The sequence below is a fragment of the Pseudoliparis swirei genome, chromosome 5 (assembly GCF_029220125.1).
Source record: "Pseudoliparis swirei isolate HS2019 ecotype Mariana Trench chromosome 5, NWPU_hadal_v1, whole genome shotgun sequence".
In the NCBI taxonomy this organism is placed as follows: Eukaryota; Metazoa; Chordata; class Actinopteri; order Perciformes; family Liparidae; genus Pseudoliparis; species Pseudoliparis swirei.
The window spans coordinates 8519772-8535248 of record NC_079392.1 but is presented as its reverse complement, the minus strand read 5'-3'; the positions used below and the strand labels follow the sequence as shown (position 1 = coordinate 8535248).

Sequence of the window (15477 nt, the reverse complement as noted above, 5' to 3'; positions counted from 1 at the left end):
ATCAAGTGAAAACACTGAAACAATTGGAATTTAGGCCAGAGAAAAAGACTAATTGGGGAATAGCTTCATGAGGGCAGAGAAATTGGGAGGAGAAGCATCCGAAGACCGGAAAGCAAGATGAGAGCGACACAGCGAAACGAGAGAAGGGAAAAAAGGAGAGGAAGAGATGCCGCTCAGCAGTTTTGGACGCAGTCTGCAGTGGCAACCTGTTTCACAGTGTCACCAGAGTGTTGCATCATGGGTTCAGGACCAGGGGGACGCTCACATTGCAGGATGACATCACCTGATACAGAGTCAGCGTTTGTCTGTCGCTCTGTCTGCATCTCTCTCTTTCTCTTTCTCTCTCTCTCTCAATCTCTGTGTTGTGTGTCTGACTGCTCATCTCAAAGCAAGCGATACAAAGAGCCAGATCAACAGATGAACAGACCGACGTAGGGAGGCAAAAAGACCCCAAGTGTAACATGTAGATTTTCAGTCTCATGGCTGCATGAATTTGCAGTTTGAATAAAGAGAAGAGGGGGAGGGGAGACTAGAGGTTTGGTGTGTGTGTGTGTGTGTGTGTCATCTATCTCCGGCCCTCCCCTTTCTGATCAAGCTGTATCCCTGTTTGGCTCTCTGACCTTCCAGTGCACCCACAACCAGAGAGAGACAGCCGGTTGAGAGACAAGCCATCATCCCCATCTTGGACTGCAACAGCGAGAACCCATTCCATTAAAACTAGAAATGGTGTTTTTTCGTGCTTTTAATGCCAAACAAGACACGAGAGGGGGGACACGCACAGGAGTGACATTTTCTTCCCCTCTCGCTCGGTTTTTATTTCCTCCTGTCCGGTCAAATTTGGCGTTTGTCATTTTCAATCTTGCCTTCCAACCAATCCTGTTGAAACATATAATTATTTCCCAAGTGGCTATTGAAGCGATTCATAGTCCCAGGGTACGAATAATATGATTTTCTGAATTCAAATGGAGCGAATAATCACACGTCATGGCCCCATGCTGAAATGTCATTTGTCATTTACATCTTTCCTTTTCCCTGTCCCGTTACTCTTGGCCCCAATCCTGTAATTATGTCACCCCTTGACTTCCAGAGAAAGTCCCTGGATGAGTATGACTATTATTTCTTAATTTAAGCTGAGGAAATAATCACACATCACGGCCCTTCACCTCCATGCCATTGAATGTTTAGAATATGTCTCCTGAATGCCTTTCATCTCGCATGCAGGAAGTCACGATGGCTCGTGGTGAACGTTGTGAAACGATGGGTTTTTTGTTCTGGCAACACAACTGCTCGGTTGAAGTAAAAAAACGCGAATCGATTTTGATTTGAGTTGAAATAACAATGTAACGCAACAACCATAGCAACATCATTATCGTACATTATTATATCACGTAACTTTCAACACACTCTGACCAAATGCTGCGCCACTGGACTGTACATGGATGGTGTTCTGAATTTAAGTTATAATGATCGTGCATCACGACCCATATCTGAACGGCACTTGTGGTGATCGTTCTGAATTTTAGAACATAGTCACACATCAAATAACACGTGGTCAAATAGATTTCGTCATTTCCAATCCTGTTACTTAACCTCCTGGCCCTGTAATTATTTCCCACGTGACGATTTCAGAGCTTCTATCCCAACGCCAGGGTGGAGGATTTAAGTTCACAAGTCAAGTCATGCATGACTTTCATTTACAAAAATGCCTTCACCCAACCCTGCTACTTTTCACCTGCCAACATGTAACTATTCCAGAATTCATCTCCAAAAACTGTTGGTATGAATATGATTTTCTCAACGTATGCCGAGCAAATAATCCCTCATCATCATCCCGTGTTAATATTGACTTTTTAGTTTGTATTTGTTTTTACCGTGCCTTCACACAACCCTGCTGTAATTATTTCCCATGTGACTGTTCCAGTTGAGCAAATAATGAGGCATCATCGCGTGTAAATTCCTTCGTGTTCCCCATCCGAAACCTCAGCGCTCTCCATGTACCGGCACTCTCGGATCACATGTAGGTCGCGGGCTCCGACGGATCCTGTGTGGCTCCTGAACCTTTACTGGAGAAAGTGTTTCTTTCAAAGGCCCCATGGTTCCATATTCATGTATAATACAACTTACATCAGCTGCTATACAGTCGACTGTGCCGGCAGACTGCGAAGACACAAGCGTCTCTTCAGGGGGGGGGTTTCAATAATGAATATAAATCATTTTAGTTACTGCACGACTTTACTTCTGCCTGTCTGCCTGCAGTGTGAGACAAACCTGAGTTTGCACAGGTGGACGGGATCAGTCGCTGCCGGGAGAGCCACTGAGCTCACCCTGAATAGCAATGAGGGCGTCGCTTCGTTGGGCAGCGGGGACGGATCAGGAGGGCTAAGGGAGAGGAGAGCTCCTCATTGAATTAGCTCGGCTGGAAAGTTTGAGACAGCGGAGCTAATCGGTGTGCTTGAGTTGGAGCGCACATGACTGGCTGCCAGCACACAGCTCACTAAGACCAGAGCAGCCGATGTTAATCCATTGTGCGGGATCCATCGGAGAGAGAGAGACGCGCTTCAAAGGGCCCGGATCAGCCCCGGCCGCTGTGCTGTCTAGGCCCTGATGGTGAAACCTCGTCTCACCCCCGGGGGATGCTCGTTCACTCCGAAGGGATGAAGTTAGCCGGGGTCTCCTGAAACGTCTTTGTTCTGGATATTTAACTTTTGAGCTGCTTTCTCACCTGGGCACCGAGATCAGGTTGTTCACGAGTTCGCCGTTAACTGTTGCACTTGGGATAAGCTCCAGGGAGGACATTGATCACATTATTTGATTACGTGTGGTTTTCTTGCGATCACAAGGATACTTGGGTCCCCGTCAATGTGATTCTAACGAGTAATTATCTTTGCCGTCGTGAGTTTTTTGCGATTTCACATGATCACGTGATCGGTCGCGTGAGTGCAAGAAAGAAAAGATGTGCAAGAAAACTTGTTTATTATCCTGAGGAAAAGGTCTTCATGGTCAAGTGATGGATTTGGGGGGGGGGGGAAATAAGTATTGAATTGATATCCTGCTGTTAACAGGAGATTACCATGTTGATGACTGGGGGTCTGGGCCCGTCTGTATTGCGCACACAGCCCATAGCTAACCCCGAGCTCCAAGTGGCATGAAGGCGACACCCAGCACTCCTCCTGGCTGCACCCTCGCATCAAATACGAATAACCCCCATATGTTGTGCGTCTTTTCCGACACGTCTCAAATCGCCAAAAATTGAGTCTGGTGTGTTTGGTACTGGAAACTTTTGTGATTTTGAGTCTTTCACGATGACGGATCTGGCAGACTTTTTTTTATGGCTTGCGGTGTGAATATTGCCATATTAACAGGAACAGAAAATTCAATGTTCCAAGCTACATAGAAGAAAGTAAAACCATTTTTTTTTTTTTTTTTTAAGTGGCTCTCCAGTCACATTGTGCCCTTTAACGATAATTGGATGAGGGGTGACTACTTCCCTGCACCCTCAAGAAAAAAACGCTTATTCATAGTATGTACAAAAAGCGCTGCACCATGTTACATAACCGCTGTGTGCGTGTGTGCGTGTGTGTGTGTGTGTGTGTGTGTGTGCGCACGTGTGCGTGCTCCTGAATACCCCAGTCCTCCGATGTCTATGTTTAGCAACCCGTTCGTGTCTGCAGTTAAATTGTACTTTCCACTCTAGTTATTACAGCGGCAGACGAAATCTGAAGAGCGCTGAGGGCCGTGGATAATAAGCACAGAAATGGAGCGGGCCGTGAGCGAGCCGCAGCCTCGCCATCTCCGTAGAGTCAAACGTGTCCCGACTACAACTTCAGGACGAATATAACGCCGTCTTCCTTCCTCTCTTCCCCCCTGGCGTCCGACCCCCTTTCTGTCCCTCGCACTGCAGCCGGGCAGATGATCCTCCCCCTCCCCCCCTGCTTCCACCCACCCTCTCCTCTGCGTCTCCCATGACAGCGAATGCTTCATCTGTATCGGCTCTTCCTTAAAAAGGAGAAGGTTTATCCACACACTCAGTGGCTGATGGATTGTACAGTAGTGACTCACAGACACTGGGGAACGTGTCCGGGAGATATACAACACTATTGTGTCTCTTTCTGAATCACTGCTTTATTACAGCACACAGTCCACAGATAGATGCTCACACGGGGGACCAATTAAACGCCATATAACACGTTACTGAAAACTGCACATGTGCCCATTTGTTGACGCAAGCAGTGGAAGAAATACTGGATTTATTTCAGTCAAATAGAGACAAAATAAAATAGTACTATTCCCTTATGCCACTTTAGTCAAAGTGTTCACATTTTGTCCTCGCAGAACACAAAGACGATCCGAAAATTATGTTTTAAATGGCGCCAAGTATTTTGTGTTGCCTTACACTACAGGGACGTGGTGTGACACCAACAAAGACATTCAAAGAAAATGTAAGATGCAGCTGATATCTCACATGTTTGGCCCCTACAGTATGTCACACTCTGCACAATTCAGCTCAGCATCTTGAGACTCTAGTTAGACCATCACCATCCTCATATCCTCAAAAAAAACCCACCTGAGACCCCCCGTGTGTTTTTTTTTTTTATTTATGACCCCTCCTCAGCACGTAGGCTAATGCGATGCATGACTCACACCATTTCCTGTTTCCTGCCTCCCACTTCTGCATGTACTTGCAACCCACGGCACATATGGACACGGATGACTGGCACGGTCACGTGGCCGCACACCTATTTACATCGTCTTTCTTTTGTCACGTTTTTGGGATTAAAAATAAAATAAAATGTTGGTACCTGATCCAATGTGTACTGTCACACTATTAGCCATGCTGACTACACAACATGGTCGAAAGTGCAGATTTAAAAAACTGATTAATGAAAGATTCTAATAAATGTTGCGATTGCTTCACCCTGGCCTTCACGGCAATAGCATTATATTTCCTCCCACACGTGTTTGTGGATGTGTTTACAGTTAGGGCTCAGTCATGTTCTTCTATACCTACACTAGATGATAAAACACTTGTCTAGAATATCATTGTTTGTATAATGCTCCTCCTTCTCCCTCACACACACACACACGCACACACACACATGCACACACACACACACACACACACACACACATTAATGCAGATAAGCTGGTGGTTCACAGGTGTTGGAGGGTCAGGATGGCTCCATTCAGTCGTGTCAGCATGTTTCTCCCCCCCCCCACACACTCGTGGCGTCTGGCTTTCTATCTCATTTCGCGAAGTATAATAGCTGCTAAAAAATGATTATATTCTACGCTTGTAGAAAATGACACTGTGTTCTCATGCAGGGTTTTTGGAAGCAGTTGCTCGGGGCGCAGGTGGTCCGGTGACCTTAAACATGCTCACAGATAGATAATGCGGCAACTTAAGACACGCACACACACACACACACACAGAGAGAGAGAGAGAATCTCACAGATTAGATCTAGTTTACTGAACTGCTTGTTCTCCTGAGACACGATAGACAAAACCCTGAGATACAGGCAGGTGGGCCCGTGAGTTCAAACAGATGACTCACGGTCAAACGTTCAGCCTCAACATTATGTTTATTTTTGGAAAGATGCCTTACATTTGCAAAACATATCAACTTTCCAATTCGACTCGAATGGAAAAAAAGACTTTCTCTCCGTTTGATGGAATTGGGCAGCGATGATCGGCACCTTTTTGGAATGAAGTGTTGGAACAAGCATCGATGTTTGTGGGATGTGGCAAACATCTTTATTCAAGGTGCCATTTTGTACTGAGAAAAAATAAATCTGACTTGAAGTCGTTCAGCTTGGTTGGTTTGGTTTTGACTTTTGTTATTTTAGAAAAAAACACGTGTGCATGTATTTGGCCCCCCACCCCCTCAGTAGGAGGCACATGATATGAGCTTCCAGACGATGCCTTTGTCTGTACCTAAAGCCCCTTTTTAAGAAGAGACAATGTTCGCGCCTCACTGGATGTTTTGGTCTCTATGGCGACAGAAATGGAAAACTCAACACCTGATTCTCTCAATAGCTCACCTGGCTTCCTTCTCACATACACACATGCAGATTCTTTTGAATTGCGTTCCACAAACACACACACACACACACCTGCAGAAGTAGAAGTATTTACAGGAAAAAGCTGCTGCAACATAAGGCCAATTTTTCAGTATTCAGTTTTATATAGAATAAGTCAATCGTATCTAAGTATCCAAAGTAGGTAGTTAGTGTGCCAGAACAATGAGGCCTCCTCCCTGAGTGATAAATGTTTGATGTCTGAACTTGCATCCAATTATCTGTCATGTTATTTCTGGTCCAGCTGGTGCACCGTCCGACTACTTTACTCTTCCGCTGAGTAGCTACAAGAACATTTTATGAAATATGCTCACTCAAAAAGAAAGCTGGAGCAAAGTTCCTCGACCTCATCCATTATTTATTGATTTTTCTGACCGATATTATTTCTCTCTTGCGCTAATCACTTTGCCGGCATCTCTCACTTCGGCCGACATGTTGCCGTTTTCTGTTTATTTTTTATGAATGAAAATGCGATTGAAAATGCTCCCGAAACACACGGATGGGAACGTACATTATCGGAAGCATGCATAATTTGAATTTTAAAAGTTTTAGTTGGAGTCGTGGGAGGGGTTTGATTCATATGTGACGATGCTTCATATGTGATTATGCATACGCTATGCAAATCGGCCACTTGATGCCACTCGGCTCCATTGTTGCGGAGGTTAAATGGGGCGCAGGGTGCTGATTGCCGGGGACAGCGCAGATTAATACTGCTGTTCCCATCGTCCTCCTCCCTCGGTCTGCCCCTCCTTCTTCCTCTCTCTTTCTCTTTTGTATGACGAGGGGCAGAGTCAGTTCCTGTGTCATTGTTAGGGATCCATCTGCCCAGCCACACACACACACACACACCAACACACAGAGTGGCGGCGGCAATTAAACCTGTTTGACACACTTGACAGAGATGAGCTTTGGGCTGTGTGTCCGGCACGGGCCATCTGTGAAACAAGCACACACACACACAAACACACACAGCGATTGTGCGCGCGTTCGTGTGAGTGTGTGTGTGTGCGTGTTTGCTTCATTAAATAGATTTCATACACTGACATTGCCACAGATTCCCTCTATTTATTTATTTTTCTTTGACATATTTGGGCAAAAGAACTTACCGTTGTCCTCCTCCTCTTCTCGTCTTGTGATGGACAGAAGAGACAGTCGAGTTAAGGGAGGGGGTGGACGGATGGGGGGGATGTAGAGGGAGGACAGAATGGATGGATGGCAGATTGGGGAGCAGACCTTTCATTTATTGTTGCTCCCTGAAGTAGGACACCAGTCAGACAGAGAGATAGACAGAGCAGCTGTAATTACTGGTGGCAGAAGCCCCCATCTGAATATATTGTATTGATAGTTTGCTGTTAACAGGAGATTACCATGTGGATGTCTGGGCCAGTCTGGGTCTCCACTGTGTGCTTTTGGGGCAGCTGATTATGATGATGATGCCATTGTATTTTTTGTTTGGGTCTAATCTTAAAAGTGCTCTACTGTCTGCTCTTGGCATAGGAATATAAGCCGAGAAAGAGAGTAATAGGTTCATGGGTTCATTATTTTATTTTATTTTTTGAGCATTTTTCACCAAAAGGAGAAGAAAAAAAGTTAATGAGCTTAAACAGACTTGTCATCTCAATTTTGCTCACACATGCAGACCCCCACACCCCCCGTCCCCCCAGAACGTGCTTATGCAGATAGACAACAAACTATGTAACTCTTCCAAAAACAGACCTCTGGAAATCTTACCAAACCTCGACATGTAAAAAATACATCGAGACCCATCCGAAAAAGGTCTAAGGATTAGTAGACCTCATCTAAAATGCTGTCGACCCAAATAGAGCAGCGAGAGAGCACCGACACTGGAAGCAGCCGGATCCGATACCAATTAACATGCAGGTGCAGTCAAAGTCCTGAGAATGAATGAATGAAAAGTCGCCTTAAAACACACTTCTTTACTTCTTTTTCTCGCCTGTCACGATGATGATGATGATGATGCACCATATGATCAGAGCTAGCAGAGAGTCATCTCCAGTGTCGGACATATTGACAAAACATATGGCAATAGAACTGGACCCTAACTGGACCCAGGCCGACTGGATATGACTTGGTCCCAACCCGGGTCGGGTCTCGGCTGCTATGAACCGACTTGAAGTGATAGTGCTGTGGATCAGTTGGAGATCTTTTGAACTGATTTAACTTTTGCATAAACCTGCACCTCCGCCCGGGCATCAAATACGGAGCTGTAAACTCAACACTGATCTGGGATCACCTTTTAAAGTTGACACGACAAACGTGTTCGGAAAACGACAGCCACTTGGCAGCAGTCGGTCTGGCTCTTTCGCTGCCATACATCTCCCCCTTTCTTCGCTAGCTATATAAAGTTGTTAATATCCCTGTCTGCTGTTTGGCATTGAGCACCAAACAGTCTGGTTTTATAGCTTCTTATTTTTTGTCCTGAGAATAGCTTGTCTGCTTGAAAGCGGCGTGAGCGTGAGCCAAAACCTTCAAACTAAAACACTGAGCTGAAAGACACTACGGAGCTCTTCGAGGTGGGGGGAGCTGCAGAGTCAGGTGATGATTACCTGTGCGCTTCTCAGCACGAGGGACATCCTTCCCATCAAACGTGGTCATTTGATCCATCGGTCACATTCAAATCTTGATGATAGCAGCTTCAAACATAGTATATGTAAGAACGAGGAGCCATACATCAAGGAAGCGCCAGCCAACTTGTTCAGTCCCAGGTGGATATCGGTCGATACAGATCCAATACCAATGTTTGATTAAGCCGCTTGAGCAAGTGTGGGGAAGTGACTGTAATCATTCAATTTATTAAAATCAAAGAAATACATATATAGTATAGAAAATATGATTACATTTTGTAGGTGGGCCCCATTCACACCGATATTCTATCCAGCTATCTGAGTCAGTTTAGGCCTGATATACGATGTTGGTGTGTCCCCTACCAAACATCGGCCTACAATCCCGTTAAAGTGGTGAATATCCATGTTAGCAGCTGTGTGTTTTGATGTGTGTTTGGGCGTGCAATAATCCCTGTATTATAAGCTTCCTAAATGCATGTTTGAACCGCTCTAGCATCTCCAAGCATATGTTTAAGCTTCCATATTGTTTACGGTAACTGTACTTAACCTCACTGAAGGGAGCTTGGGGCATGCTGTAAACACAAAATGTTCCACAGCCGGAGTTAAGCGAGCCCACTGAGCAAACAAACGATAGCTCCGGACACATCACTGCAGCGTAAAAGGACATTAGGGTGACTTTTGTAAGACGGGTAATTATCGTGTGATGGTTAATTTAATGTTATCCATTGCCTTTAATCATTTTCGAAAACCCATTTTAGTGATTTATTTTTTAAATGTTTCCCTGATCTTTGCTTAAAATTATGTCACCGTGGACATTAACTTGAAACATGCCTGATTTGTGTATTACACCATTGTTGTCATTTTGCATGCTAATGCTCCTGAATTAGTGGATACATTTGGGGAGTATCCAACAGCATTACCATGCAAATATAACATAAACACACGGTTAGCATGCTTTAATATGTGTTTATTGTCAACAAATCCCATTGGTTCCTATTGAAACAGCAACAGCTGTAAGGTTTCCTATTTTAAAACTGATCCGTGATTTCCTCAAAAAGCTGGGCACTGTAATGTGTAGCAAACGTTACTCAAACAATAGTGCATATATTGGACTATTTTCTAAGGGGCAATAATATACATGTGGTGCTCTAGTAAGTATTTGGGGTAGCAGGATGGTGAATGTGGGATTGAGTCAAATAAACTACTGTCAATTTGTAATTTGGGTTTAAAAGTGAAAACACACTGCCATGGTCTTTACAGAATGTGTGGTGTATTCATGTAGCCTGTTATGTCATACCTCAGAGTGGCTGCAGCAGTAGCAGCATGTCGTTCGTCGTGACTTACAGACAGGCAGTAGGAAGGTACGGATCTGACTGGAAAACCACAGAATTTGTAAGCTGCTCTTCAGAGGCTGAAATAATTTCCCTATTGGCTTTCAAATCCAGCTTCTGAGTTTGCGCACAGAGGGGTTCTGTCAGCGTCGGGCCTGGGAAAGAAAGAGTCTAACCACGAGCGGGGGGGGGGGGGGGTTGTGCTATTATAATACTGGCAGAACGTGTGAGCGGAATGAATAGGTTAACTACAAGTAATGTTTACTGGCTGGTACAGTTTGTCAATATCCTTTACAACAAGGGGCTATTTGTATTTCGTTTCGGTGTATCACAGCTCGGGAAGTTAACCCCCTCCACCCCTGTATGTTGCGACGTAGTGGTTCGACCCAGACCATGTCAGCCTCAGCCAGCCTCCTCTTGTCAGTGCTCTTCTTAAAATGAAGCTAGCAAGCCGGCGGCACCAACGGCGGAAAAGGAGAGGGGACTGAAATGTAGAGCTGGCATCTACTTTCCACCGTTTAAAAGGACGCTTTTATATATATATATATCTCTATGTATATATATATAGATAGATATTGTATGTGTGTACACATATAGAGGGCCTTCATGAAGAGCCCCGAGTTATTCACTCTATTATTATGTCGGAGGGAGCAGCCCAGTGCTTTTTGTACACAGTTCGCCTATTTATTCCAGTCTGAAGCAGGATTTCAGATAGAAGACTTCTTAGTAGATAGATAGATTAGCTTATCTCATCGAGGTTTTTTTTTATATGTCTGTTTGTTTCTAGTTTTTTTTTTTTGGCCACCGGTTTGCATTTTTACAAGGTTTTGTTCCTTCCTTTTTCGTGGAGAACGATTGTCAGGTTAAGCCACACGCAAGAAATGTATAATACAGTCTGGACAGCGGAAAAAGCCGGCGAGGAGGGAGACTGGAGGGACGTGATGATGCCCTACTCCACGGAGCTGATATTTTATCTGGAAATGGACCAACCTCCAGGTAAGGGGGTGCAGGAGGGGTAGGTTATGGGGGGCCGGAGGGGGTCGTGATCGCAGGAGCTGGAATCGACAGGGAAGTTGGGCTAGCCGGAGAGGTGTTGCGTTCGCTGTCCGCTCAAATCGGTGGAAAGTTTTAAAGCGTAACGCTGCGTCCGGGCCCCTCGGCGGTCTAGATCCTTACCGACGTGCGGGTCGTCGTCCCTGTTGTGATGTGTTTAGTCGTATGAACGTGTCATTTATGGTGGAATTTTATTTTAAATGTATTGTTTTTGCAGGGAATCATCATTGCCACGGGTTCATACATTATCCTCGCATAATCATTGTTCGGTAGTTATTTTAGTAGGCCGGTTATTGCAGGTAACTTGAGCTTGAAAAAGAAGGCGACATTTTTTGCCTACAAATTACAGTTTTCTTCACGGATGTCAATGCTTTTAACCCGATTCAGTCCGTTTTTCTTTCCTCCGATGCCACGGTCGTCGCGTGAATGCTCTCCTGTGTATGTATATGCGTGTATATTTATATACATATGTTGTGACAGTAGCGACAGTTCTCCAAAAGCTACACTCGCAGACTCATTATTTTTTAGAGACAATAGTACACCGATGTGGCCGATATCCTCCGCTGACCATCTGCAAGTAACGCGTTATACACACATGACAAAGATGGCAGACATCGCAGCCCAAATATATTTTGTGGGGAAAAAATGCCTCCCCCCCCCCCCAAAAACCCACCAACGCAGTCCTTATTGCTTCCGAGGGGGGTGCTTCTTGAAGCCAGTGTCTAATCTCTGCAACTACCTGCGCGTCTCTCTCTCTCTGTCTCTCTCTCTCTATTATTAACGTGACTACGCAATACAAGTCTGGATGATCGCGATCTTCTCGACATTCGCTTCCGTGCGTGTGCCGACGACTGGGGGGGGGGGGGGGGGGAGGAGAGAGAGACTGGATTAAGGATCGGAACCGGGAAAAAAGTCCAGAGCATTTCAAAATCCTAACACCAATTACTGACATGCACATATGTGCCTGTGCCTCCTCCCTTTAGCAAACTGTCACCCCGAATAGAAAATGTTGCATTCATTGCTGCCTTCATTCATTAATTCCTGGGCAATTGTGCCAGTGTCATTTGACTCCTCCTCCCCCCCCCTCCCCCCCTCCCTCCCTCCCTCCCTCTCGGTGAGCTGAATGGTTCATGGCGCAGATGTGGGACGTTGTGTTGTTTCCAGGAGGCGCTGTTGAATGCAGTTTGCCCGGTAGCTCTGCCCCCCCCCCCCCTCCTCCATTCTCTCTCCTCCCATTTATCTCTTTAGATGTACTGTATATTCTGCAGCCACCATAAAGTGCAGCATTGTGTCTTATCTGTGGCACGTTGCAGAGAGGATGCATACAACAAAAGAAGCATTCCCTCAGGTGAAGAGGGTTTGATCAAACAAAAGTATTTCAACCGTTAGAATACACTGATTTTTAAACTTCACATAGGATGGTATTTTTGACCTTTTGTGAAGTTTGCAAGTGTGAGAGTGTGCTGCATGCACAGCTCTGTTTTTCTGCTCGGTTCATGAAAAAAAAGCTAAAGTGCTTTGTTTGATTCGTTCGATGGAGGGAGATTGAAGTCCAGGTGAAGTGGACTGGTGCAGTGTCTCCACTTTCCTCTTTCTCTCTGCTCGTCTTAAAGTTACCTCTTCCCTTTGTTTTTGCCTCCTGACTGAACGGGAGAGGCATTGATTCTCTTTCTTGACGTTTTTCTCTGTCTTGCCTCTCTCTCTCTCCTCTCTCCCTCCGCTCGACAGTCATTGTGTTGGAGCTACAGTAGAGTGAATGGACAGCGCTCCTCGACTCACTGCGTCGGATGTGAATGGAACACACTGGCCCTTTACTGGTGATTCACGCACTTAACTGCCGCTGGACCTTTGCTTTTATAGCACCCGGAGCTTTTCATTCATTCATTCATGCAGAGGGTCATTGTCCTTGGTTGACAAAGAGTATTGTTTAAAAAAAGAAAAGAAAAAAAACTGATAATTTCATGACAGTTTAATGAGCAATTGTGCTCACTCCATGCTGTGAATAATACAGTCCACAAAGACCAAATCTAAGAAAAAAGGTGCACATCAAGCTATTTGACAACGCAGTTATCTCCAGCTCGTTCTCGCAGTGTGTTGTACATTGTGACTGGTCTTTTGTGTCCGAGTGTCTCCTCTTTTGCCTGAATGAGCTCATCCTGTCTGCGCCTCAGCGTGTGTGTGCCTAGCGTGTCTTTTTTGTTTTGACATAACTGACGTGATCCAAAGGGCTGAGGAGACGAGGACGGGGCAAAGAAAGGGTAACGGGAATGCAAGACTGACTGTGTGTGTGTGTGTGTGTGTGATTATATGTGGGGTGCACGGTGAGTCTTGTCTTCCGAAGGAAAATTGCCGGGGGATTATTGTTAAAGGACCACACCAGAGTGTTTTCTGACACGTCCTTGCTCGCTTCCAGCACATGATGTTCTGGACATTACTTTGCCGTCGTCCTCCAGGTGGTTTCGGATCCCATCTGCCAAGCATGAAAACCCAACATGCACAGGCTGGAAACTTTTTCTCTCCTCGCAGTTTACATCATTTCTGCACATGTTTTTTAATGATGATAAAAGTATCACATATTTTACAAATTGACATGCATTATTATGAATTGCATGTAATGTTACTTTGGCAACAATACATAACAATAAGGAACTCATGTTTTGTTAGGATCCTTAGTCAAGTTATGTTTTTACAAAATAGTTTGTTGACATTTTTTAAGTTTTAAATTATTCCGTCACTGCATTGAGAATCAATCTAAATCTGTAACTTTAATTTGCCCAAATTTGCCATAATGTGATTTATATTGGTAAAATGTTCCTGTTGATATCATGATCGATCAAGCGGCCCTGCATTATTCCATAATGAGGAGCGGATTGTCATAGATTTTTCTACATGAGTGCCCTCACCTTCAGAAAGAAAATCACATTGGAGAAACAAGATGTATACATTTAACCCTCCTGTTACCTTTCGGGTCAATTTGACCCCATTCAATGTTTAATGTCGGTGTTCCTTGGGGTCAATTTGACCCCAGGCTGTTTTTCACTGTGTCAAACATATAAGAAATATCAACTTTTTTATATATTGAAAGGGCTATTTAGGTAGTCAGCAAACAAACATAAAGTACCTCACACTTAAACTTGGGAAACAATATTAATTCTAATAATTTTCTGGAGGTTTTAATTGCTCGGGTCAAATTGACCCCGAGGGTAAAATATGTTAGTAAATGTAAAGGTAACAGGAGGGTTAAGTACAAGTGATCCTAGAAGTCCTTTTAACAGTTGTGTTACTGTGCTGGATTAACTCATTTAAGCATGTTTCAAGTGCCAACTCTGATTTTTAAGTGCATACATTAAGCAGAAATTGCAACCTGCGCTACAATATGAAAACCCCAGCAGTGTAGACCTGCCGCTCTTGACACAAATGCACAGCGGAGATGTCAAAGCCTCCGCACACAAAGGACGGAATCAGCATCATCATCATTTGTAGGATCGGATTGACAAGTCCATAAGAAACGTATTGCCTGGTGCCCGTTTAGTCACTGAGTGAATCAGAGCCTCGTATCAGGATCATAATCTGAACATCATTTGACTTGTTAATGGATATTTATGTTGGTGCTTTGGCAGTTGGTTCATTGGTTTTCTCGGTGCGTGTGTTAATGTTTGCTCTCCAAAGGCAAATGTGAGGGTTTGCTGCTTTTCTCATGCCATTATAAATGTAATATCTATGAAGTTTTGGAGTGTGTGTGTGTGTGTGTGTGTGCTGAAATTATAGGCTCTCAAACACACGTTTAGCCCCAAGTCGCACTGTTAATAGGAGACGACCTGTTAATTTGTGCGTATGAGTCTGTGACGTCCCAGAAGGAATTGATCTACCACTGGATAACTTCGCCCCCCTCTTTCCTTTCTTTCTCTCTTGCGAGGCACACCCCCCTGGCTGCGTTCTGACTGGCCAAGGGGGGCGGGCCTCAGCGCTGGGATTAGTTAGCGCATCACCTCGTCGGTCTTTTTAGAATCAGCCTTGCTCTGCTCTTTTCTTCAGTCTGACTGAGCAGAGAGCAGGAGGAGGAGGTAGAGGAGGAGGAGGAGGAGGAGGTAGAGGAGGAGGAGGAGTGAGAGAGACACACACACAGAGGGGCAGTGAGTGAGAGAGAGAGAGAGAGGAGGAGGGAATCAGCTGAGAGGCGAGTGACAGCATGCAGCTAACGGAGAGCGCGATGCTTTTGGACGGTAGGCAAAGAGACAAATTTGATCTTTTGGTGTATTTTCTTTTTCTTCCTCTCTTTTATTGCTGCCTTTGTTCCGTCTTCGCTAGCTTTCTCGTGCAGCACTCTTCGCGTTCTAATCTGTGTACATTTATTTGGAATGTCCACACTTTTCTTTTCATATTATTTCGCTCTTTCATGCTGTTGCATTCACTTCTTTGATACTTTCTGATTC

At 44.8% G+C, this 15477-nt stretch overlaps 1 protein-coding gene across 5 annotated transcripts in view; it reads left to right on the top strand.

The window, feature by feature from the left end:
- Positions 1-15477, top strand: part of pik3r3b (phosphoinositide-3-kinase, regulatory subunit 3b (gamma)) — a 173891-nt gene that overhangs the window by 145921 nt on the left and 12493 nt on the right. The window contains exon 1 of one of the 5 annotated variants that reach the window (XM_056414560.1): positions 10460-10987. The exons of 3 other annotated variants lie outside the window; for them this stretch is intronic. In XM_056414560.1, the coding sequence (XP_056270535.1) occupies positions 10873-10987 (115 nt within the window). In that variant the 5' untranslated portion in view covers positions 10460-10872. Of the gene's footprint in view, positions 1-10459; positions 10988-15205; positions 15268-15477 lie in introns of those variants that run through there. One more of the 5 variants, XM_056414561.1, reaches the window with a different exon arrangement.